General features: G+C 41.8%; 1 protein-coding gene across 4 annotated transcripts in view; it reads right to left on the bottom strand.

The window, feature by feature from the left end:
- The window catches only part of KIF13B (kinesin family member 13B), a 118,608-nt gene that overhangs the window by 35,412 nt on the left and 57,173 nt on the right, over positions 1-26,023 (bottom strand). For all 4 annotated transcript variants that reach the window (XM_041714966.2, XM_072926260.1, XM_072926259.1 and 1 more), the window contains 15 exons: positions 23,850-24,062; positions 19,492-19,602; positions 16,317-16,451; positions 14,158-14,288; positions 13,025-13,111; positions 12,261-12,451; positions 11,445-11,655; positions 9,363-9,525; positions 8,223-8,369; positions 7,643-7,792; positions 6,902-7,030; positions 5,523-5,693; positions 4,413-4,570; positions 3,331-3,463; positions 2,207-2,341 (listed from right to left, as the gene is read on the bottom strand). In XM_041714966.2, the coding sequence (XP_041570900.2) occupies positions 2,207-2,341; positions 3,331-3,463; positions 4,413-4,570; positions 5,523-5,693; positions 6,902-7,030; positions 7,643-7,792; positions 8,223-8,369; positions 9,363-9,525; positions 11,445-11,655; positions 12,261-12,451; positions 13,025-13,111; positions 14,158-14,288; positions 16,317-16,451; positions 19,492-19,602; positions 23,850-24,062 (2,265 nt within the window). The remainder of the gene's footprint in view (positions 1-2,206; positions 2,342-3,330; positions 3,464-4,412; positions 4,571-5,522; positions 5,694-6,901; positions 7,031-7,642; positions 7,793-8,222; positions 8,370-9,362; positions 9,526-11,444; positions 11,656-12,260; positions 12,452-13,024; positions 13,112-14,157; positions 14,289-16,316; positions 16,452-19,491; positions 19,603-23,849; positions 24,063-26,023) is intronic.

A 26,023-nucleotide genomic window follows, 5' to 3' on the forward strand; every position in this document is an offset into this window, starting at 1 on the left:
AAGACTTAAGTGTTTCAGCAAGTGCTGAAAAATCAAAGTCTGGTACAGAATCCCAGAACTGTTAAGGCTGAAAAAGACTTTTAAGACCATTGAGTCCAACCATCAACCAGCACCACCACCATGGTCAGCACTGAACCTCAGGTGCCACATCCACATGTTTTTTGAATACTTCCAGGGATAGGGATTTTACAGCTGCCCTGGGCAGCTGTGCCAGGGCTGGACAAACCTTTCCATGAAGGAATTTCTCCAAATATCCAACATGAACTCCCCTGGCATAATTTAAGGCTGCTCCCTCTCGTCCTGTCCCTGTTCTATAGGAGAAATCCCAATATCACTTGGCTGCCCCCTCCTGTCAGGGAATTCTAGAGAGGAAAATTCCCCCCTGATCCTCCTTTTCTCCAGGCCCCTTTCCCAGCTCCCTCAGCCCCTTCCCCAGCTCTGTTCCCTTCCCTGGACACTCTCCAGCCTCTCAGGGTCTCTCCTGCCACAAGGGGCCCAGAACTGCCCCCAAAACTGAGATGTGTACAAATGACTGGAGGTAACTTTGCTGCAAAGAAGAAGAACTGTAAAAATCTACTGTGATTATTAGGGAATTAGAACAGCAGCCACATCAGGAGTGACAGTGCAGACTTTCAACCCTTTATTCCCATTATCTTCCCACGGCAGACACCACCTTTAATTCTCGACCTTCATCCCAAGCAGAGCCACTTGCAATGAGCACAACTGCCCCTCCTCACAGGGAATGGAAAAGGAATGAGGGCTCCAATCCTCAAGGAGTTATTACTTAACTAGTTAAACAATAACGAGCCACCAGAGCCTACTTCTCTACCTTAATCATGAAAGCAAAAACTTAGCTAAGCTAAAATTAAAAAGCCATAGAGAAGAGGCATTTCCTTAGTTCAAGGTCTTTAGAAAATCTTTCACATTTCAGATATACCTGTATGACCTACTTGAGATAAGAGAAATGGTAATAAGGGGACTAAAAATCCAGGTGCGGATGTCCAAAGCCTATTGTAAGCAACAGGTCTCATAAAATCTGATTTTCAATGGCCCTTGAGTGGATCAGAAATTCACTGGGGAATAAATAAGGTGAGGGAGACAGGATGCTCCCCCGGGATTTGTCTCTACAAAACAGGCTGAAAGGGGCACTTGTAGATTGTGGGTCAAGGAAAAACTACAAGAATCAATCATGCTGTCCTAGGAGAGAAACTTCCTCCATTCAGCAGTTTCCCGGTTTTACAGGAAGGAAATGTGGGTATCAGGGGCTGCTGTGATGGAAAAGCTGCAGGGAGAGCCAGCAGGAGCATAATGGGGAATAACAGGAACAATCTGCCCAGGATGCTGCTGGAAAGGTGGAAGAAATTCCCCTTTTTGTACCCAGAAACACAATGGGAAAGGACTGCCTGGGTTAGGAGACAACAGAAACCCAAGCACTTCGAAACTCAAAGGAAAAGCCATCCTCATTAAGCAAAAAAAATAGAGGAGTAGACATGGATTGAATCATACACTGCTAAAAGGGTAAATATTTTGGGACATCTCCTACTTTTCCATCTAGCTGGCCTTGTCTCAAGCAGGGCAGCAAATCAAACAAGTTCAGAGACCTGTTCTGCTGCACCAGATTTTGGCTTTGCCAGTTCCAGGGAGTCACTGAATTCTCATTTATCTCCTAGGGGGGAAAGAAGTCAAACACCACCAGAAACTCACAGGAGCACTGCAAGAAGACAATTCCTAAAAAGAAAGGGATGCAGATGAGGTGCAGTGTGTATGAGGCTGTCCAACAACTGCCCAACATCTCCTGTGGCCCACAAGTGCTTCCTGGAATTCTAACATTTGGAATTGGACACTATTTAAATGTCTGTTGCACTGGTTTATTTTAGTTTGCATTTTTAATTTGAATACTTCAAATTAATTTTTGTTTTAAATAATTACATAATATTGCTTTCCATGTCTAATATTTGAAATAAAATCTACACACAAAAAAAAAACCAAACAACCTCCTAATGGATTTTAGGAATATTTGCATTTTTTTTTTAATTCTTTGAGTGTGTTAAGGCTGTGCTGCTTTCAAAGATAGGAAAAAAAAAGCCAAATCAAGACCAGAAGAGACACAAAACATCTTACGAGTGTTATTTTTGCCATGGAAAATTATTCCCTTGATGCTTTTCAGCTCTTGGAAATAGGTGACAGTAAATATTCAGAGTTTTACCTGGTAATTTTGTGACTTGACATGTTTTATTTGAACACAGCCAACGCCAACAGATAATATGGATTCCTCCATCAGTGGCAAGGTCCCAGATTCCTGCACAGATTTCACTTCAACCTGGATTCGTCGAGATTGCCCCTGTCCAAAAGAACAATTTGAGATGCTTGTTTAAAAAAAAAAAAAAAATTAATATAAAGTGTTGAAAGTTTAATTCCAGAGAGACCTCTACTGGCAGCCATTGGCAAGGAGAATTACATTTTTCTTTTGGGAAGAACAAAGTGCTGCAATCCCAATGACTCAGTGTTCAAGAGATCCTCCTCCTGTTGCAAGGGTTTCTGTTTACAGCATTTACGAATTTACAGAATGAAAAATAAAAGTTCAGCATTCAGCAGCTCCCCAGTTTATTTTTCTGGAGGGTTTTCAAACATACCCTTATAGGATTTTATTTTTAATACTTCTGAAGGCAGAAAATGGGATCTTCTTCCCACCTACAAAAGAGGAGAGCAAATAGTCTAATTCGGTGAGCTATCAGAAGTTCAGTGAACTTTTTCTGACTCTGCTCTCCTTGGCTGAAAATTCTGACCCACTGATGGTATCAGTGCAGCAAAGCAACTGCACTTTAGCAAAACTGTAAGGGAAAAAAAAGTAAATAAAAAGAAGAAAATTAAAATAAAAACCAAAGGAGTTGGTGAGGTCAGAGGAGTAGCCTGTATCCAACTTTTACTGATTTCTCATGTTCTTTGAGCAGCAGCTTATCAATAGCTCATCATTTGAAAATGTGAGCTGCTCAGTTAAGCATTAACAATTTAAAGCAGGTAGAATTCAAAGAACAAAGAAGTGCTTGGCTGGAAGGATCAAATAATAGAGAACTCTTGGACCTCTTTAAAAAATAATGAAGTTCAGTGGAGACTGATGTCCCTTCTGCCAGGTGCTGGCACAGGACAGAACAAAAAGGTAACAGGGAGGGCTTTGATCACCTTTAAGCTGAGTTTTGCTCTGTCTCCCACTTCATACCTGTTTTCCACAGCATCACATTTTGCACCTAAGCTTGACGCTGCCTTGGCCACCTTGGCCACCCAAAGCAAAGCTTCCCAGGTGACACTGGAACCCTGCCCGTGCCACCTCACCTGTCTGAGCTGGAAAATGCCTCCTGTGCTGACGTCCTTGGCAGGGGTCACCTCAACTGGGCAGTACTCCCCGTTCTCATTCAGCTCCAGGATCTGAACCCACAGCTCCACTTTGCGGGTCACCTCACTCCACCTGCAGAACAAGTCATGCACTGGGTTGTTTCTTCTCTTTGGATGTTTTTTTCCCCCCAAAGAAAAAGGAATTAAAACATCAAAACACTGAGCTCACAGTGCAGACTGAAGCAGCAACACCTGAAGCTGCAATAAACGCACCGTTTGTGAGCACATAGGGTTTCTAAATTTTCCTGACAGCTATTTTAGTCAAACATCAGAAATAAGCCTTTTCCTGATTCCAGTACAAACCCCAATTCCACATTTAAGCTCTGGTCTCAACTCCTGCCACAGAAGCCCAGTGCTGTCAGGACAATCTGATTGAGAAGGAAGACAAAAGAATGAAATATGACATTGTCTCACAAGCTCTCAAAATTCAGAGCACTTTCCTGCCATTGCCTTCTCTCCAACTCTTCCCAGAGCTTAATAAGAAACAGCCATTTTTATAATTAAAAAGAATAAACGTGCTTGCTACTAAACTGTCAAACATAACCCACTATTTTAGAGCATCCTTTTCCTCTTTGCCATAGTTCCCTGACTTTTATTTTAAATTTCCTTACATGCAGCTTCATAGTCAACATAAGCTTAAGCTGTAAGTAAAAAGAGAAGTAACTGCCAATAAATTAAGATGCAGAGCCACCTTCTAATTGAAGAGGCAAAACAACTCACATTTAAGAAAATGCTACTACAAGATTACTTTGGGGACAACAAATGGTGCCAGCAAACAAACAACACCTCCCTGCAGTCTGAATTACCGTAATATTGCATATTTATCCAAATTGAGGTAATAAGGAATAAAACTTTTCCAGTGGAAGCATTACAGGGATGGCATTTCATGGCCAGGAATGAATTGGAATAGTGGCCTTCAGTTCAAAATTTGACTCCTTACCCCAAACCTGCTTCCAAAGTGGGCACCTCAGATGGTGATTTTTCCCAAATTCCTAAACCAAAGATGTATTTTCCACATGTACCTGTCCCGAAGGCTGCGTGTTTTGGCTTGAATTATTCCCAAATCCCACAGGGCTGGGTTTTTTCGGTCACCACTCTGCTTGTGTCCATAAACTTCAATGGCCAAAGCACCATCATAAAGATGTTCCATGAAGTCTTCAGAAATGTTCACAGAAACCTCCTGGAAGGGACAAATCAGTTGGTAACTGTGACTACACAACTCAGGCTGGGAGATTTTACTGCCTTGACTTTAATAAAAGCATTTAGTAAAATCGCCCTGGTTCCCAAGACACCATCTAGGGGAAAGGAAGTGTTGCCTCAGTTTGTAAAATCAGGAGGCAGGTCAAAGGTATGTGATTTTCCAAAGATTAAAGTCTATAAGGAGCTCAAAAATGACCACAGGCTGTTGCAAGCCCTGAGCCAACGGCTCAGAAAAAAAAAAATCAAAGCATATGTTGCAATGTTCAGAATCATAAAATCAAAACTCATTAGAAGGTGTTACATCCATTTCACAAATGGGAAGAGGAATAAATTGCCCAGTGTGATGAGAAGTGATAGAACATGATGACAGCTGGGGTGATTTGGCTGAGATTCATCCAAGCTGACTTTAGATGTCTCCATAAAAGATGCCTTTGCTCAGCTGCTCCAGAGCCAGTGGGAAGAAAGAGTCTGTCCTAAATAGTCTGTTCTGACCTCTAACAACCCAACTTCAGCATCTACAGCAGCCCCATCTCCCAGACTTGGGACATTTCTCTTCATTTCATCAGAGTTTAGAGTGATCAGCTCAGTTACTGACATCAAATATCAGACAAATATCCCTCATCCACATGAATTTTACTGTGGATAAATTCCAATATAAGTTTCTCTGATTAACTGATGTTTTCCTTTATTAACCCATGTCACCTTCAGGAATTTTTGTATAAATTAACAGTGCAGAAAAACCAAATTTAAATGGACTTCGAAGACATTTGAGTTCTTATTTTAAAAAAATATTAGTGTGCCAACATACCAACATAATGTGAGCAAAGAGGCAGATAAAACTGCATCACCAACTTAACCTGCCTTATGTTTTGGTTTTTGTTTTTTTTTTTCCCGCCTTACAGTTTAATTAATAAAACAGAAAAAGAAATTACATTGCAGTGGTCGAAGACAACCATGCACCGTGGCTCCTTGCTGGTGGAAGACTGGGAAGGATCCACCTCAGGTACAACAATAACTGGCTCCACTTGATCCCAGAATGTGTATTTGCAGAACACAAAGTTGGACAGATGCTGTGGCAAACCTGTAGCTTGAAGTATTTTAATCTGGAAAGGAGGTGAGAAAGGAATGAAAAGCATTTATTCATCAGGCACAGAATTAAAAACATGACCTGGCAGAACAATGTTCCACTGCAGAGGATTAAAAAAATAAGAACAGAAAACAAAAAACAATTTAGAAAATAAAATTTCTGCACTGATACTCATTGGAGACAATATCTGGAGTGCAGCAGCTGAGGACAGTCACTAGATGTCACCAGGCTCATATTTCTGTAAGGGACATTCTGCTCATTTTTAATGGTGAAATGCACCAAGCCCATTGCAATTGAAGAGGAATACAATAAAAATCTCATTATTCCAGCGGCTCCTTTATGCTCCAAAAATCCTTGGTTTAAGATACTACTTGTTCTTACTCTGTGATGCTGGAAATAACACAACATCAACCCCAAAGAATGCAAAATTAAGCCTGTCCCCTCAGCAAATCAAGGCCAAATAGAAATAAAATGTTGTGAATTCCATTCTGAGCTCAACAAAGTCATTATAGTCACCATATATTTAATAAACTTTTATTCTCCATTTGTCAAATTAAGACCAAATGAGTTGGACTTCTGCAGTATGATCCTCATCATCAGGCAGGAATATTTTTTGCCAAAATGCTCCATCCTGCTTGTAAGAACTGGAGCTCTATGGGACAGGATTAAAAGGGGGAGTGCGGGGGGAAAGCACAATTTCTGTTCACATTGTCCAGAGATCAGCAAGGCTGGGGACCACTCCCTCTAATGTTTTTTGCCTTTCTGTTCTTACCTGTAGCTTGTAGTTTTACTGTCACAGAACTGCTGGTAAATATTTCCTACTAATTTTCTTTTTATTATTAACTGTAATAAACACACTGTACATATTTTACAGAATATTTAGTGTTCAGAGAAAGAAATATTGAGAGAAAAATAAATATTAAGAGATAATTATATGATGGGAGTTTATCGGATTCTGTGACTCTTCTTGAATTGGATATTGCAGTGCCAATCCTAATACAAAGACCTTCCCTAGATTCCAAGAAAATTCCTGGGCTGGGTCTTTGGCATATTAATGGAATTAATGAAAGGAACAGACCCCAACCAATTATCTTGTGTTACTTCAGCCATTCCAGAAACAAAATGAGGTTACAAGGAGACATCCAATGTCCAGAAGTCAAGGATTTCTTTCTGATTTGGGATGGGAAAAGGTTGCTCAGAGGTTGAGATACACCTGGAACTCACCCTGCAGACAAGTTTTCTCTCCTGGACGTCATTTTCATTTGAGTAGTCAGGACTGTCCTCACCTCCCACCAGCCTGTCATCGATTTCCCCGCTCACTCGAACAACTTCCACGTGGAGGCGACCCGAAACCTGGACAGGAATCAGAATTATTTGTGTGCCAAAAATCAGTGACAGGTTCACCCCCTCCCTGTAAGCAGCCAACACTTTATTCCTTTTGCACTGCTCTTGCACTCTGGATTTGTTGTACCACGTGAAGAATGCTTTGGAGCAAGAATCAAAAAGCTTTTGCTGCAAAAACCATAAAAAAATCAGACAGTGGGGTGACTTGGGGAACAATCTCAACTTCAAACCAGTCTCTGGAGGGTCTGCAAAGTGCACACTTGATGCAGAGCATGGAGAATGTTGCCTGGTGTGCTCTGCTGCCTTTGAAGTTGTTCTTACAGAACGTATTTAAAAACCTATTTTCCTGATGGCAGGCAGTGAAACCAGTGGAGCTATAGCTCATCCTAAGGACTTGTTTTGGACTATTTCCCTCACAAAGGTGCTCAGGAAGTCTTCTTCCTTCACAATCACCTTGCTGGGATTCAGAGATGTCTAAAAACTCCAGTAAAATATTATGGGATTTACACAACTCCACACTTTTAGCTAAGAACTTGAACACATGAAACTGGAAATTATCTACTCGACCCACAGGTTGCAATTAAACAGCTGAGTAAGGATAAATTATAAAAAATTACAAACCTCTCCCTTCTGATTGATGATTGGAACAGCATATTGAAGCTTCACATCATAGAACAGGCACTCAAGGAAAACATTGGCTACTCCAATAAGGCTGTGGTTTTCCTGCTCGTCGTAGAAGGGATCAGCTCTCCTGAAATAAGCTCTCATCACCTGCAAGCAAATCCAGAGCCTGTCAGGAAACCAAACCTCCCAGGAAACGCTTTTCAAAGTGTTGCACAACCAGCCCAGTGAAAGAAAAAGGAACTCAAGCAAGAGGCCTGCTTAGATCACAAGAAGAATGGAAATGAATTTTACTTGTCCTGAGCAAGTTCTCCTTAACTTTGCCAGATTCCTGAACATTAACTGCTGTTGTGTTACTGCTGCTTCCCATTGTGTGCTCCATTCCCTCACCAAACCACACATGCAAGCAGGAATGAGGGTGACAAGATAAGGGTTAATTAAATGCTGAGGAACAAATCAGTACTAGGAAAAGCAAAACCTCAGGGAAACACAGCTCTTTGCATATTCCCTCCCCACCTCCACCCAACAATCCTCCTGAAAATGTAACAGTAATGTAATTACAGGAGTACTTTTTACTTACTGGATTGTCTTCCTCACAGTCTTTCCACTCCTGGTAAAGGTCTCTCATATCCACCAGTCGATTCTCCAGCTTTTCCAGTGACCAGATCTGTTTGCCTTTCCCTTTCCTCCTCACCTGGATTGCAGGCTCGCTGAGAATTGCACCTCTCTGCCAAACAATTACATGGATGCCAAGAAGGAATTCGTGTCACAACAGTGAAAAAAGTTTTAAATTAACACAAACTTGAGAATATCTTTGGGAAAATTCTGTTATTTTTTTAATGCTGGCTTGAGCAGCCAAATCCAAGCGTGACGGGCTCTGAGTTCAGCTGTCACAGGGTATTGGTGTTCATTTTAACTGGGAAGTCTAATCACAGCTACAGGCACTGGTTTCCATGGATTTTCACCTTGCATAAGTGTTAGAAATGGGAATATTTAAGCATTTCACAAATACCCTCAAGTTACAGCAGGCCTGGAGTTCCAGCTAAAATTACTACTGCCTGCAACTTTCAACTAGGGCAGACACTTATCCCCCTTTATCATCCTGCCTCTGGATGTGTCTTCCCCAGAAGACTGTGAGAAAAACTTCTAAAACAATTGACAAAAATTGTAATCCTGGAATAAAATCCGTCTACTGTACTAAAGACAGTCTGAGTATCACCAAAATGCTGATTTGGCTTCAAGAAACAACACCAGCTTTGGCAGCCAGCCTGAGACACAGAAGTCTGGGTTCAGACTCCTTCCAAAATTTCCAAAATGCCTGGGAACAAATAATCCAAATCCTCTCTGCTCCAGATCCTCCCTCCACAATGCGAATGGCAGAATTTTCACAGCTCACTGGGGTGATGCAAAGTCAAATGTCCACAAAGGGATGGTAAACACTTGCAGCAGATGTTACCCAACCTGCAGAGACTTTGTCACTCTGCAACAGCAGCAAGTGGGAACTTCAACACCAGGGGAAAGGTCTTGCACCAAAACATTTATCTTTTAAGGCACATTTTAGGATTTTCATGGTATAAAGTAAGATAAGGATGTAGCAGAGATGTATTTAATGCACATTAGTGGAGAACTAACTCAACAATTAGAGTAAGAGTAAAAGAAATCTGAACACTGAGGGACAAACCCACTAAACAACCATTTAATTCAGTCAGGGTGACTGTACCTTGCTGTTGGCATTAAGGCTTGAAGCTGGGATCTGGAGGGTCACTTTGTACTCTGTCCTCTTGTCCAGTTCCTCTCCGATAAAATTGGCTTCTCTCACGTACAAATTGGCTTTAACAATCTGCTCTCGCAGCTTCCTCAGGCTGTGGGTCAGCATTTCTTCTCTGGAAGAATGGGATTGGGAAGGGGAGACAGGAAAAATCATGAGGTTTATGAAAAGAAAAATAAATGGATGAGAAGGCAACTGAGAGCTTGTGGGTGAGGAATAAAGAGGGAAGGGACAGGTGACATCATAGTGGTTTTGCTACAAATAGTGGACAGATGAGCCCCTCCAGAAAACCCAGAAGCAACGTCATGTTCACAAGACCTGGACTTCACCTGAACTTGTGAAAAGGTTTGTTGTGCCCTACACAATATCCTTGGGTCCAGCTCTGGGGCTCCAAACATAAAGAGGACATGGAGAGAGACCAGAGGAGGCCACGGAGCTGCTCCAGGGCTGGAGCCTCTCTGCTCTGGAGCCAGGCTGGGAGAGCTGGGGGTGTTCACACAGAGAAGAGAAGGATCCAGGGAGAGCTCAGAGCCCCTTCCAGGGCCTAAAGGGGCTCCAGGAGAGCTGGAGAGGAACTTGGGACAAAGGATGGAGAGACAGGACACAGGGAATGGCTTCCCACTGCCATAGGGCAGGGATAGATGGAATATGGGGAAGGAATTTCTGGCTGTGAGGGTGGTGAGGCCCTGGCACAGGGTGCCCAGAGAAGCTGTGGCTGCCCCTGGATCCCTGGAGGTGTCCAAGGCCAGGCTGGACAGGGCTTGGAGCAACATGGGACAGTGGAAGGTGTCCCTGCCCATGGCAGGGGGTGGAACTGGAAGGGCTTTCAGGTCCCTTCATACCAAAATAATTTTATCATTTTTAACACAAAAATCCAGTGTATGATTTCATCTGGGAAAACCCCCTCCTATCTGTATGAATTTAGCAATATGAAAACTAGGATGCTGCTGTAGGTTTTTAAGTAGCTTTGGAGAGTTCTCCATGCATCTGCTGAACAGGCAGCTTTTGTGTAGTTCGTTCCAGAGTTTTCCCACCACAGATGTGGATGTTCCACATCACAGAGAAAGGTTTATTCAGATATGACCCACGTGCTCACCGGCCTTCCTGGTAAGTATGAGAGAAAGTGGCAATTGTGCAGCCCAGGAATCTGGTGCTACAAAACATCCCAGGAACACAGCTAGCACCTTGTCAGACTCTCTGAAATATTTTTTAATTCCAAAGCTGCTTTTCTATCCATATATATTATATGTGTAGTTTTCATGACAATGTCTTTACCACACTCGTTTATTTAGGGTTTCCTCTTCCTCCTGCAGCTGCTCTTTTTGACAGCAATAGTGGAAAAGATTATTTAGGGGCTGAAGTAAATAACCTCACCCATCACCCAGGGCCATCACCCAGGAAGGGGCAGAGTGGACAGTGACCCCTCTGTATTATTAAATGGTTTTTACAATGATCTGGGTTAAAATTCTTTGCATCATCCTCTTACTTCCTTTTTTTTTAATTTGCACTCTGCTTGCCAGAACCTGCCCAGGTCAGACAGCTGGATCTGAGTCAAGAGGAAAAACAACCTTCCAGCAGCTGAGTCATTCACGACCCATGAAAGAACAAACTCACATAGGAGCCTCAAGATTTCATCCAACCACCTCATCTTTAGTTAAATTTGCTGCTGATCAGGATAGAGTTTCTCCTTAATAACAAAGCAGGAACTCATTATTTCTCATATTTTCTACCACGGTAGGTCTGGTTATTCTGGAGGTGTTCAAGGCCAGGTTGGATGGGGCTTGGAGCAAACTGGGATAGTGGAAAGTGTCCTCCTCATGGCAGGGGTGGAAGTGGAGGGTCTTTGATATCCCTTCTAACCCAATCTGTTCTATCATTCTGTGATTTTTAGATAAATATTTTGGCTGCATCCTCCCCAAGCTGCGCCACGAACCCTCACAGAAATCCACCAAAATTGCAGCACAACTAAAATCTTGCCGAATTCGCTGCAGAAATTTGACTGAACGCCCCTGATGGTCACAGGGGTGTACCCACCTCTCCTCTGCCCACTGCCTGAGGCGCTGCTGGGCGCTGGGGGAGTGGAAGGAGAACCTGTCCATGCTGCGGAAATGCTGCTTCTCGGGCGAGAGCCGCCGCCGCAGCTGCTCCAGCTCGTGCTCGTACATCAGCCTCTGCCTCTCCAGAGCTGACCTCTTCTCCTCCTCGTGCTGCTGCTCCAGGCTTTGCAGGATTGACTGCATTGGGTCTAGGTTTGAAAATAAAGGAAGTGCTGCAGTGAAATCCATGCTGAGGAATGTCCGGAGTGCTGGTGTGAGTGCAGGTATCAGGTAAAAAGAGAGGCTCTAGTTTTTGTTGCAGTGTGTATTTAAAAAGTGCTGCTGAATTCTGAAGCAAAACAAATGTTTACAAGGCAGATGATTTAAGAGAATTAAGCAAATGGAAAGCCCAAGCTGAAAAAAACAAAAAAATAGTAGTCCTCCCATTTCCCAAAATAATGTCATTCTGGGACAGCTATATAAAACCACAAAAACTCAAAAACATGGTTTCAGAGACAGAAATCACTGCAGTTAATGCCTGAGTGAGACATAACACAAGGAAAATAAACAGCCAAGTGAAAACACTTTGATTTGAGACTGCAGTTCCACCAGCATTCCACTTTTAGCTTTCCCCTCCGCAAGAACTGCCAAACCAAACAGTCTGCCATGGTTATTTTTCCCTCCTCAAGCACAAAAATGACTCTGATGAGTCATTCACAAGAAAAAATTCTCCAAGAGGAAGTTATAAGGGAAAAAGTCTGTGGTTTTCCTTGTATTTTGTATACATTCCCGGTAATTTTTTGTGGCTCCTTACCATTACTACCAAGAGCCTTCATGGTGACTTCCATCTGGGCATATTCATAGCTGAAATTAATCTCACTGGACACCTCACTGGAATTGTCTCCATCTATATCCAGCTGCTCCACACTGTTACTGCACTTCATGGAGTTGTCCCGCTCCTCATCCTCATGATCTGCCTTCTTCTTCTTCTTTGGCAAATTCAGCCTTTAAATAAGAAGAACTTTTTTAGAGAACTATTAATTGCTCAGCTCTGGAAGAGAGGGTTGCTTTCAAATATTGTTAAAATTCAGTAGAGCCTCCAAATCAGAAGATTTATTTTCCCTTTCAAATTTTATTGATCTCCTCTGGGTGTAATTTTCTTCAGGGCAAAAACAGGAGCAGAAGGTAAACTAATTAATCTATTCTACATTCCCATAATTAAGTACCTCATACTACCAATAACACAGGTTAGACAATCATGACATTTTTTAGTCATTCCACATCCAAACAATTTAGAAGCAATAATAAAGTGATATCTCCCACTGATTTTTGAGGTATTTCAGAGGGTTTTGAAGCACAGTCATGAACTGAAACCATCTACCAGTGATCCTGTCTGATACAGGAAAGTCAGATATGGCTGGGACTACAGGGGACACAGAGCACACTAACCCTGTAATAACATTTAGCATAAAAAACCAGCCCAACATCAGTATTGTTTTTATAACCCCATCTTTCCTCGTACCTTAAGCCAAAACAAAGTGGGTGCCAATTTACAATCCCTGTAGTAACTTTTGTTACCTGAAGAAGTGGTTGTTTCCCCACAGGATTCTGTCTCCATGGTGGAGCTGGATGGGACACACGACAGCAGAGCCGTTTACAAATGTCCTGGGAAAAGGCAAAAATCTGAAGTAAATATATTTATATGAAGCTTAATTTTTTCCCCTCCCAGGATCACTTTCATTACTGCAACAAGTAAAGGTAGGAAAAGAGATTTATGGATTGCAAACGAGCAAAATATTCCCAGAAAATTCACTGATCTACCCAGTGCTGTTTCACACATGCCTCAAATTCAGCTTCTTTTGACCTCCTAATCTCATGAAGTTCAGTATGTTCAGATAGATATTACTACAGCTGTGTCTGGGGAGTAAAATTAGAGCTTAAAAATGAGCAGCCTGAAAAAACAAAGTCACTAGAAAAAAAAACCACTTGCACGCTGCTCTGAAATACAGACACAAAATAGAAATATTTGAATAAGACAACTGACACCTTTGCTACATGAACAGCTTAAAGACACTAATTAAAATAATCAGAAACTACTTTTATTTCAGAGTCAGACTAAGTTTGAAAATTGGATTGTGGGATAACTCAAATTTGAAGGAAATCTCAGGTTGTCACCCAGTCCAATCTGCTCCAAGCAGGATCAGCCACAAATCAGGGTAAATGTGCAAAGTTTGAATTTTGTGTATTAACAATAAGTTATTGGAGATGCTGACTCTGCATGTCATTTTGTGATCAATCTGAATATGCCAGCTGCTTCTCAAATAGAGCTACTTAATTGAATAAAGCAACAAATGCTTCAGCAGCTCTTTGCATATCAACAGATCTCCTAGAAAATGAATTCCAATTTGGATATGAGTTACATCTACACAGCTGCAAATCAGTGAGTATCTACTTGCTGAAAGCACATGCAATTTACTCATCTCCACTTTGAAAATCTGGGCTACAAACACCCTCCCTGAGAGAAATCCCACTGGAATTGAACATGAGTTGACAGAGAAACAGGTGACAATTAAAATGTAAAAGCAGAATTTTTCTTACTACAAAGGAGATAGAGATGTTTGTTTTTCAAGTATCTTTGTGCAGCATTAATCATAAAATACTGGATAAAATGACAACTATCAAACAGCTGTAGCTGCATTTTATTCCTTCACCTGGTATTTTTTTGAGGGGTCAGCATAACCTGGCCTTCTGGGGTGATGTCTATGATGCAGTGCTCAGGAAGAATTCCCATTCCACACAGCTGGATATCTTGAGAGTTGTCTGAGCCAATTAACGTGTGCTCCTGAGGGAAAATTAATTCAGATGTTAACAATGGATTGCAGAGGTTCACTGGGTCTAATTCACTCATTCTCCTTCTGGATGTGTTGTGTCATCTGGTCCCAAAATTTCACAGCTGTTCAATACTTCCCTTCGAGGGAAAAAGAGAAGCAAATCAACACTTTGTCTTACAATAACAAGCAGGGAGCGCTCAGGGAAGTTTACAGGAAACAGTTAAACATGAAAATGAAGAGAATTTTACGATTTAATGGAGGAATTCAGTGCCTCAGAATGTTGTAGAAGCCAAAGGAATAAAGGATTTCAAGTAGGAATTTAGAGAGGCTGTCAGTGGCAGATCCATAGCAATTATGGAGGTTCCACCTGGATCAGCAACAGCTCAAGAAATTCCTGGATACTCAAGGTATGGGGGATTTGGAAGATGAAGGATCACTCCACACATAAAATTGCTGAGGTTGGAAAAAACACTGCAAGACCATCCAACCATCCCCCAACACTGCCCCATGTCCCCAAGTGCCACATCCACATGGCTTTTAAATCCCTCCAGAGATGGGGACTCCACCACTGCCAGGGCTGAATCTCCCTTTTGGGACAGAAATATCTTTTTTAGGCATCTCCAAGCAATTTTTGAGGAACAGATTTAACAGTTTAGACAGGTCAGTTCAAGTTGTTCTTCAGTACTTGAAGGACACACACACAGCTCAGAAAGAAAGTGTGTGAATATTCTGAGAAACAGGAGAGTTAAATCTCAGGATTTTAGGAAAAACAGCTCCAAGTAATCTCATAATAATAATTTCAAAGCACAGGGATTTTTACACCAAAATTCCCCAGGAGAAAGACAAATCCAAGTTATTAAAAAAATAATAAAGACTAATTGAAGGAGACAAAATCTACCTCAAGGAGTTTTTCCCTAGAAAAGAGCACAGAATCCCCTGAGATTTTTCCTGCTGGCACTGATGGGCCAAAGGCTTTCCCTTGCTCTTGTCCTTGTTCCCAGTGACCACGGGGACAAAGTGGGATCTGTCCCAGTATCTGTCAGTGATTTAGCATCTGGGTCACACTCTGGACTTTCACGTGCAACTCATCTGGGAAAGAGTCAACCTCTCCCAAAGCCTCAGCTCTTTTCTCCTTTTTAATGTGTTTTTTTTTAGCAGATACAAGATGGAAAAAGTGTTTTCCCTTGTTTCTACTGAGATACTGCAGAGCCACGATGGCTGGTATAAAAGAGGATCACATATTTCCTAAGACTGAATAAACTAAAACCATCTTTCAGCTTAATTGCTGATTTTGTGGCTGTTTTGAGAGTTACTACCCCACTTCAAAGGGCAGAGAATGATTTAATGTGATACTCAAATTGCTGACATTAACAGCGAAATTTTTAGAATTTGCACTCCAAGATGTGACTTCAAAATGGTTGTACCTTGCTTCTCCTCCTGACTCCTCCATCTACAATTTGTAAAAGCCACAATAAACTGCCCAAGTATTTCAGCACAGGGTCCAAAAGTCACATCATGTGTTTGATGGTTAATATCAGAAACAAGGATTGCACATCAGAAGTGCTGAGGCAGAACAGAACTTGTTTTTCACTTCTGGCAAGTTGCACAAAGAGGATTAAAAATGCATTTCATAAACTGAAGACAGCAGCCAGAATTTAGACTACACATGGAGAAACTGACTACTGATCTGCTCAGCATTCATATAAAACAATTTAACGGGTAAAAGCTTGTGAAAGTTTTCAGTAAAAAAATCCCAACCAACAAAAAAAAACTCATCTCAGAACAGGAGACAGTTTCTCAAAAAGAACACATCTAAATTTCGTATTAAAAAACGCCAAAGAAAACCAAAACAAACAAAAACATCAAATCCCCAAAATTTCTTGTGCTACAAAGAATTAAATTTGAAATAAAAAGGTTATACTCATAAAGTGTTAATATTTTTAGATACACAGTTTTATAGAACTCTGCGAGTACACCTGTGCCAAATGAATTAGAGGCCTGACATTACAAAATTTTTATACACAAAGATATATTTTTACCTTTAAATAGTACACCAGGAGTTCATTGAGAGCTGGATCTGCATTCAAATTAACCAGGAAGCACTTATTATCCCCAACTTTTATTCCAGAGGACTGCAGGGATATGCCAAGGCTTTCCAGCTGTTTCTGACGCTCCTGTAAGAGAGCAGCCATCAAAATTGAGCTGATTGATGCCCATCCCTTTGGAAATCCATTCCCATCTGCCGGATCCACCAGGCAAAAATGATGGATTGATACTTCTAGAACAGGAAATTTTTTCTTCTGCAACAGGTGAGGCTCAGAAGCTTCAGTTCTGCCAAGCTCTGCTCAGGGGTATCTGTGATTCCTCCTGTCCTCGCCCCTCTGGCTCCGTGCTTTGGTCCCACACATTCCCACATTCCCAGTGGGAAATGAAAGCAGCTGGGAGCAGCCTCCTGCAGCACTGCAGAGCTTCTCCATGACCTCACTGGAACAGCAAAATGCTACCACAAAGCCATCTCTAGAGCCCTTTATTCTCCCTTTCCAGCTAAAAAGCAAGAAGTTAAGTTAAATCCCTGCCAAGCCAAGCTCCATGTTTATCCTTTGTTCCAGAGCAATCAAAATGACAAAAAACTGGCAACCTGCTATTTAAGCAATGCAAAGAACACTTCCTGCTGAACAAGAATAGCAGCATTTTGGATGGTGTTTTGTTCTTGTCAAAAGACTTCATAGAAATGCCCAACAAAGCATTACTGTGCAAAAATGTACATCTCTCAAAAGGAAGGGTTTGGATGAGACCAGAGCAGTGAAAGAGGAACATTAAACATTTCTGACTTAGAAACAGAAAGAGATTCTTCTACATAAAAAAATCCACTGTGGGGGTGAGATAGAAAAGTTGAGAATTGTTCCCAGGATCAGAAAGAAATTGAAGTGAGACTCACTGTCTGCAACAACAATAACAAAAAAAATTAGAAATAAATATGGGAGGGTCCTCACAGAACTACTAGGGGAAGCAGAAACAGGAGAGGATGAAATTAATAAGCAAAAAAAAAACATACAAGAGACCTACAGTGATTCCCCAGTGCTGCTGAGACTTTAAAAAATCAAATTAGATAATGTAGGAATAATCCTGGAATGTTTATCTTTACCTATCAGTGTGCTTATACTTAACAACTGAGTATGTCACAATATTCAGGATCATTCTCTGCTCAGTTGTATCAGGGCTAATCAAGATTAAAACTGCAAAGAAATGGCACAACTCGCCCTTGATTTTCTGTTCCCTGTCTCCCCACACACTTACAAACCCAACATGATGTCCTTGTAAGGAAAAGTCATGTGTGTGTGTGAGAGAGAGAAAACAAAGAACAGAGGAGAAACTGCAGTGTGATGTCAAAGATCTCTCTTCCGATCACCAGTGCCAGGCTCTGGAGTTCACAAAAATCCTCATTATCTGCAGAGATAAAGCACATGTTGCCCTAAGGAAAACTTGGCCCACAGTGTGAATCTCATAGGATTAACAGAGAGAGAAAAAGAGCCAGTTCCTGTTAATTTTTTCTCAAGACCTGATGTTAATTAACTTAAACACTGAAAAAAAAAAAACATAGAAGTATGTCAAAAGCTCACTGAAAATGTGAAAAATTGCCTGTTCACGTGGCTGGTGTTTAAGGCTTTGAACTCTTATTGATGCCTCTTTGATGGTCCTTGCTCCCTATTAGGAATCATCCTTTACTCGGAGATTTACAAATATCCCTCCTTCCTACTTGTCTACCCTGACACAATTTGACAGACAGATGAAAAAGCAGCAAAGACAGCTGGAGAACAGAGCACAGCCCCCTTTCCCTATATCCCTGTCCCACTTGGGGGAAGTAGAAAATCAGGAGTGAAGTTGAGCCTTGGAAAAAAGGCGAAGAGGGGAGAAGCTGTTTTAAGATTTAGTTTTTACTTCTCATTACTCTGATCTGATTGGTAACAAATTAAACTCATTTTCCCCAGTCAAATCAGTTTTGCTTGTGAGAGTAATGGATGACTGATCTCTCCCTGTCCTTCTCTGGACCCAGGAACTTTCTGTTACACCTCTCTCCCCTGTCCAGGTGAGGAGGCGAGTGACAGAGTGGCTTCCACTGACTTCCAGACAGTCCTGAAACAGCCCACGCTGCACAAACACTTGTCCTTATTCCACCTCTGGAAAAAATAACCCTTTTTCAAGGCACATGAAACTCCCAGCTCTGAAACATCCTACCAGGCTGGGAATTTAGAGACAGAAAGGCAGAGAGCTAAAGCAGCACCATGCAAACATCAAGGCACATTAACTCTGGAGGGCTGAGTCCATTACTTCAGTTTTTCAACCTCCCCACACATTCAATGCCTAGAAACTATTGTGTAGGATAAGAGCAGGATTTTTTTACTATTATTATTTTTCATTTTATTTTTTTTTCCACCCTTATACACAGGGAGGAATTGCACTGAAAGGCAGGAAGCCCTCATAGTCACAGGCAGCACTTCTTACAATGGATCTTTAAAATCAAAGTCAACAGAGTCTATTCTGATTGTGGCATCTACAAGAGGGCTTTGTACCAGAGGCTCCATTCTCCCCTTATTTATTACACACTATTCATCACCTCCCAGCACTCCTCCCCCTCCAAAGCTCCCCTCTGCAAATATATACATCAGTATTTGTGTGGGAAGAACCAGGAGTGTCATGCAATAACCATGGTGACCTGTATCATTTTTCCAACATAATCATCTCCAGTTATGGTCTGAGGCCCTAAATATCACTTCAGGAGCTATTAAAACACACAGAGATCCTCAACAGCTCTATTTTTCATCGTTCTGAATGCCCTTTGCCTGGTGCATTGAGGCACTCAGTCCATAACCTTGCACTGAATGCTATCAATGCTCCCTTATCACAAACAATCTGACTGCCTGAAGAATATAAAACCCCCTGTAATCCTCTCATCCATGGATTATTTTATTTTTTTAAATAACTTCTCCATTTGCATACAGTGACAATTTATTAGTGTCACTGGAGTGGTAATCTGGGAGGCACCCATCTATCACAGGAATTAAGTGAAGCTTTTCAAAAGGGCAGCAAGCTTGACCTACTTACCCATAAATGTGGGGAGAGACTCAGACAACCTCTATGAACTGACAGACAAAGAAAACAAACCTATTTTTCATAAAACATGGGGGCAGGGAAGAAGGAAAGAAAGCAGCAAACCTGAGCTATCTCCTCAGTTTTTCGTAATTTTTCTTCCCAGGTCACGGTCATCTCCTGAATCAACTTTTCCGACTCCTCCAATCGTTCTTTTAATTCTGGTGATTTCATAGCCTGCAGGAATAAAAGCAAATGAAACAAGAAAAGCTTGTTGTGCTTTGTGTGTTTTCTCTCTGCAGCCACACAGATGGGAGAATAAAGGCAACATGACTCATTTTTCTAGGCACACTTAACAGTAAGTAAAGAGGTCTTAAAAATACACATTTCATGTAAAGGCAGAATCCACCAAAAAGTTCTTTTAATTAGTTTCAAGTACAGATGTTAACGTGGAGTTTATATACTTCAACACAAACTAATTACGTGATACTGGCAGATTTGCACAAAGATACTCACACACAAACTAATCTTATTTCTACATTCCAAGTGACTCATACCAAAACCAGTTTTGTTTTTAAATATCCTGCTGCTCTGGCTATGTCCCCTCAGCTGTCAAACCTTCAAAATGACACCTCATACCTCAGTACATTGTATTGCCACCAAAATATTTTTATTGCTCATTTTTAAAAGGATTGATGTGTGCAATATTTTTTTCTATAGGAAAAATGCAGATGCAGGTCTTCTGGTGATGCACCTCTGCATCTTTATATGCAGTTTAGAGACTGAATATCAAAGGAAGCTTTACAATGTGCTTCTGGACACCGAAATTCCATTTTCTTTCTAATTTGCCACAGCTCTTTGTCTGGTGAAATATTCAAAGGGACATGTTCCAAACACGGACTACCTTAAGAATAAGAAGACACTCCCACAGCCATCCATCAGACACCTCAAAAACTGAAAGGGTATCAGCATCCCCCATGCCTGGAAGTGTCCAAAGCCAGGCTGGATGGGGCTTGCAGCACACTGGGATAGTGGAAGGTGTCCCATGGCAGGGGGCTGGTCTAGAAGAGCTTTAAAAGGTCCTTTCTTACTCAAAATATTCTGTGATTTTTAAAGTTCCATCTCCATTTGTAAAGGCATTTCCGCCTCTACAAACCTTGCTCAAAAAGCCTGTGGGCTTCCTTATGTCATTATTTCATTAGTGCTAACGAGGAACATGGGTTTGGCTGGTTGGCATTTATGCAATGGCAATTAAATAATGGGAACATGGTTCTCCAGCATCAGGCATTCCCTTACCACAAACCCAAAACTCCTCACAGGAATCCAGATCAAAGAGTGGCCTCATTACACTGCAGTTCCTTCAAGAAAAGGAGCAAGTGCCAGGATTGGAAAATCCTGTTTTAAGACAGGAGTTTCTTCTGCCTCAAGACACAACAGTCTAGGAACTGTCAGCTGATGTGTCCTGTGTGGGCTGTTTCTGCTTTAAATACCTAAATATGGTGTAAAAGGGAGAAGGACTTTAGATAAGGGTCTGGAGGGACAAGGGGAAAAGGCTTCCCGTGGACAGAGGGCAGGATTGGATGCAATATTGGGAAGGAATCCTTCCTTCCCTGTGAGGTCGGGGAGGCCCTGGCACAGAGTGAAGCTGTGGCTGTCCCTGGATCCCTGGAAGTGTCCAAGGCCAGGCTGGATGGGGCTTGGAGCAACCTGGGATAGAAGAAGGTTTCCCTGCCCATGGCAGGGGCTGGGACTGGGTGAGATTTAAGGTCCCTTCCAACCCAAAACCACTCCACGATTCTGCGAATTCCAAATAGGAAGGGAACTGAAACCAAGGCAATTTCCCAAACAAAAATTCATAATACCAGAAAATACATGGTCAGGGCGAAGGGGTGGACACTACCAGGGCAGAATGATGAAGCCCAGATAGTTTCAAGATCTAACTTGTCAATTTTTTTTTGGACAATTAATGAACATTTTCACACATTTCAGCTGCAATGATCTGGATAACTCTCCTCATTCCCTACAATGCCCAAATGAACCCCAAGGGAATGGGCCCAGCCTGATCCCAAATTCACAGGCTGCTTCTCTGCTGGAAGCAGGTGAATTCTCAGCACAGGAAGGACAAGCTGGTGGCCTTGGCACAGACAAATTAAAACACAATGTTAATGACAACAACAAAAAAAAAAAGATCAAAATGTATGGATTATGAAAGAAAATGGGAAAAGAGGCTAATTCCATACTCTGTGAGGGGAAAGTCAACTGTCAAGTTCTGTTTGGGCTGTTCAGGAGAGAAAAGGACACTGACACCAAAAGGTAAAAAAAAACCCCAATCTCCACAACTTGGCAACTTCTATATCTGGAAATGAGCTTTGAAAATGCAACCTGTCATAATGAGTCAGTGTTTTTGTTCACTTCAGGAAGTTATTTATGCACATTTCTGGAAGAACAATTAGATAGGCAACAAATGTAATGAACTGAAAGGAGCACAAGGCTATGAATGTGGGGTTTGACCTTTACTGTGCAGCCTCTTAACAGCAAATTGCTCTAGTTTTTCCCTGCTCTTTGTCAACACCACTGAGATGACAACTAGGGTGGGATTTTAATACTTGGGAAATGAAATATTTATTATTTCATCCTTAGGAAACACTACTTCATTACTTTGGACAGCTGCCATTATTTTGGGAGTAATACTAAAAAATGAAACAAATGGGGATTACTTGCAACTCTCAGAGTACTGTAAAGTCTGTGGCTGATATTTTAGAAGAATTTTTAGATATTTAATATTATGGTATTTAACTTGAGACACCTTAAAGAAACTGATACACACACAGTGGATGCTTAGCACATTCGGCAGCTCAAATGAGAAGAGCCCAAACTCCACAAGTCATTCGCAGTATCACAGCCAGCATTCCCTGCATACCTCATGATGCAAATGCTGTAATCGTAATTTTTCTGAACTGCAAACCAGAGGGATTACATCACCATTGCTTTGTCGCTTTGGGAACAGAACTCAGAATTACCAAAATTCTTGGCCTTTAACTAACATTTAGACCACGTTTCTCTTGAAATTTCACTGCAGAAGCAATCACAGAATAGGCTGGAAAAGACCTTGGAGATCACTGAGTCCAACCTATGACCTAACACCACATTACTAAATAATCCACGGCACTGAGTGTCACATCCAGCTTTTTTTTAAACACTCCAGGGATGGTGACCCCACCACTTCCCTAGGCAGCCCATTCCAATGCTCAATCACTCTTTCTCTGAAGAATTTTTTCCTAATGTCCAGCCTAAATCTCCCCTGGTGCAGCTTAAGGCTGTGTCCTCTCATCCTGCCACTGCTTGTCTGGGAAAAGAGACCAACCCCCACCCTGGCTACAACTTCCCTTCAGGGAGTTGTAGAGAGATATTGCCTAGTGCCTGTAAGAGACTCAACAGCTGGAAACAGGCAAGAAAATTCTTCATTTAACTGAATTTACATCTCACAGGATGTGGCCATGCTGAATTCTTAAAATATATCAGCAGAGCTCTGCCTAAAAATCAGCCAGTCTTAGCTGGCACTATCCATGCCTCCACATCCTCTGCATCACAGAGTAAAATCAAGAATGCTCAACAAAATGCTCAGTATCTCAATGAATGCCTGTGTTTCAAGATGGACACACAGAAAAATGTAAAGTAATTATATAAAGGGAGAGAGAAGCATCACCTGGACACCCTGCAACGTTCCCTCATGGAATTCTGTCTCAGGTTACAAGATGTGGCTGGGGGTATGTACTCTATTGCCATCTGTTAGAGGTGGGGCAGTTATGTTAAATGGGCAGTTTTTCTTTCTCTTTTCCACAACCAATCCTCCCTCCAGGAGATATCTTTTTTAATGGGCCACTGAATGCCACTCCATGACTGATAAAATTCCATCATCCCACTGTGAGATGCTCCACCCAGGGGGAGGAGCCAAGCATTCCTACCTGGATATAATTTGACTCTTGGAACACCACAGGCAACATTTTCCCATTGGATTCCCAGAAGAGCAGCGTTCTTCACCAGATTCCCAGAGGAAGACCAGGCCCATCTCCAACACCACTGGACCTTCACAGAGAAACTACACCCTTCTACAGGAGAACCACATCCGTCACTCCAGGAGAACTGCAGCCACCATCTAATTGGACTACTACCAATACGTTGACCAGTGCGCTGTCAGGTTGTATTCTGACTCTGTCTATTTTGTACCATTGCATTTGTATTTCTTTTTAATTTTCCTAGTCAAGAACTGTTATTCCTACTCCCATATCTTTGCCTGATAGCCCCTTAATTTCAAAATCATAATAATTCGGAGGGAGGGCGTTCACATTTTCCATTTCAATGGAAGCTCCTGCCTTCCTTAGCAAACACCTGTCTTTTCAAACCAAAACGAATTCCTTCTGGAGAGCTGGCTGAGCCTGGTGGCGGGGGTGGTCTGCTGGATTTGCAAGGCTCTCAGTTTGTACCTCGGCCTTGGTGAGCTGCTCCCGCAGCTTCTCCACCTCCTCGCGGAGCTCGCGGATGATGCGGGCGTTGGGGTCCTCGTTGACCACGGCGTGGTTGACGATGTTCTTGGCCCTGTCCGCGTAGCGCAGCGTCGACAGCGTCTCGTCGTAGTTGTCGGCTGCCGGGCTCACCGTGGCCACCATGGCCGTCTTGCTGTTGCCCCCGAGGCTGTCCTGGAAGGTTGAGGGGTGTCTTAGAATCAACATTTTTATTTTGGTTTGCTGGGGTTAAGAGTTTAAGCTGTGCAAGTTAAGAAAAGGTCGTGATTTTCAATGTTCGTTTCTGAAAGCTCGTTTAGGAAATGTCATTCTTGGATTTTGACATTCTTGGCTTTTTTCAACGGGAATGGAAAAAAGGCCCTGTTTTGGGCTTTACAAGGCCTGGTAACGGCTTCAAAATTTTCTTTCTATGTTTTCTGCTTAGGTTTACAAACCAGAAATGTAAACACTTCAGCACTGAACTTCTCAGACACTACTGAAGGAGTTCAGGGAAAACCATGATGAATTATCTCATTTCAAAGACAAGAAGACAGATGTCTTCAAGAAATAAATTACTGAAATATCTCTCCATAAACAATACAGCTGATTTTATTCCTATAAACATTCAGAATGGGGCCCTTCATTTCCTCCCACTGGCACAGCTCACAAATCTAAACTGAGTTACATAAGAAATTACCCCCCTGGAATCTGATTGAGAGAGAAGAAGAGCATGAAACAAGGAAGGAAACAAGGAAGGAAGGAAGGAAATAAGGAAGGAAGGAAGGATTCAATCTTTTTACTGACCATAAGATTACGGTTTACAATTTTGGCCAAATATAGATAAATGAAGAAAAAATATTCTTGTTTAAATTGTGCAGCATATTTTTTTTTTCTGTGTGGTAGTTTGGTTTCTTTGGTTTGTTTGGAATTTTGGAGTGGGTTTTTTTTTTTGTTTGTTTGTTTTTTACCCAATATCCCTTTCTGAGACAAACCACACTCTTAATTTTCATCTTCAATAACCCATGAAATGTAGGTCAGGCATTGCCATTAGAACAATCTGACTGCATTAGCTGCTTGTCAAACCATTTCAGTGCCAAAGCACGCGTGGAGCTTTCCCCAGCAATCATTAAAATGCCCCTTTAAGTATTTCCCTAAGAATCTCCTTTTGGCTGCGTGATGCCTAAACCAGTTTGACAGCAGCCAGGCTGTTGGCAGCACTTGGCTGTCTCTGGTCATGCAAAAGGGCATGGAACTCATATGAAACATAAATCTTTACATATTTATAGTGTTCAACACAGTCAGCCCAGGCAGGTAGGTGTATTTATACAGAAATCAGCAACAAAGAGCAGCTTTCTGACTGATCTCACCGTGACTTTTCTCATCCAAGGATTAGCCAATGTTTACTCCAAATTAATCCACAGCTTGGGAAGGTTCCCTCTGTACCACAGAAATGCTTTTTTTAACTGAAAAGTTTAATACTAACAGGAGCAGTAATGAATCAGTCAGTGGGATTTCCTGGCCAAAAATTAGGGGTGACACCCTGAACCTGCAATCCCTGTTCTGCATAAAAAGCTGGAGTTTGGCAGGGAGCTGGCCAGGTACTTCTCCTTCTAAATCCAACCTTAACTTTTTGCACTTTGGGAATGTCCTTCACTGCACTGATTAGCTCCAAAATAGGATGAATTCATTATTTGAATTACAGCTCTGCTGTAGAGGCAGCTGAGAACGCTGTAACAGTGATACACCAGAACCCACAATACACCCATTATAGACTGGGCAAAGTCCCTCTTGTAGCAATTCAAGCCCAGTGCCAGACTGTCTGATAAAGTTTTATGTATAAAACCCTTGAGCTGATTTCACTGGTTTCTTTAATGATAAGCAAGAAAGGTGAAAAAATAGCAAATCAGCCACTCATTAGTGAAAAGAGTCTGTAAACCAGCCTGGTATGGCTGGGCTTGCATGTGTTAAAAGAGAAAGAATGGAAATAAAGAAGTTATTTTTAAGAATTAACTAGCTTTTTCTCCTCTAGCAGCAAGATTAATGTGAAAACAACTCAAAATGTAGAGATCAGAAATTGTATTTTTCATAGCAGCCATCAGGCTTCTGATTAACACAGGAAAACAAGATGTTTGTGCCAATATGATTTGATTAAAACC

Source organism: Taeniopygia guttata, chromosome 3, assembly GCF_048771995.1.
Source record: "Taeniopygia guttata chromosome 3, bTaeGut7.mat, whole genome shotgun sequence".
Taxonomy (NCBI): domain Eukaryota; kingdom Metazoa; phylum Chordata; class Aves; order Passeriformes; family Estrildidae; genus Taeniopygia; species Taeniopygia guttata.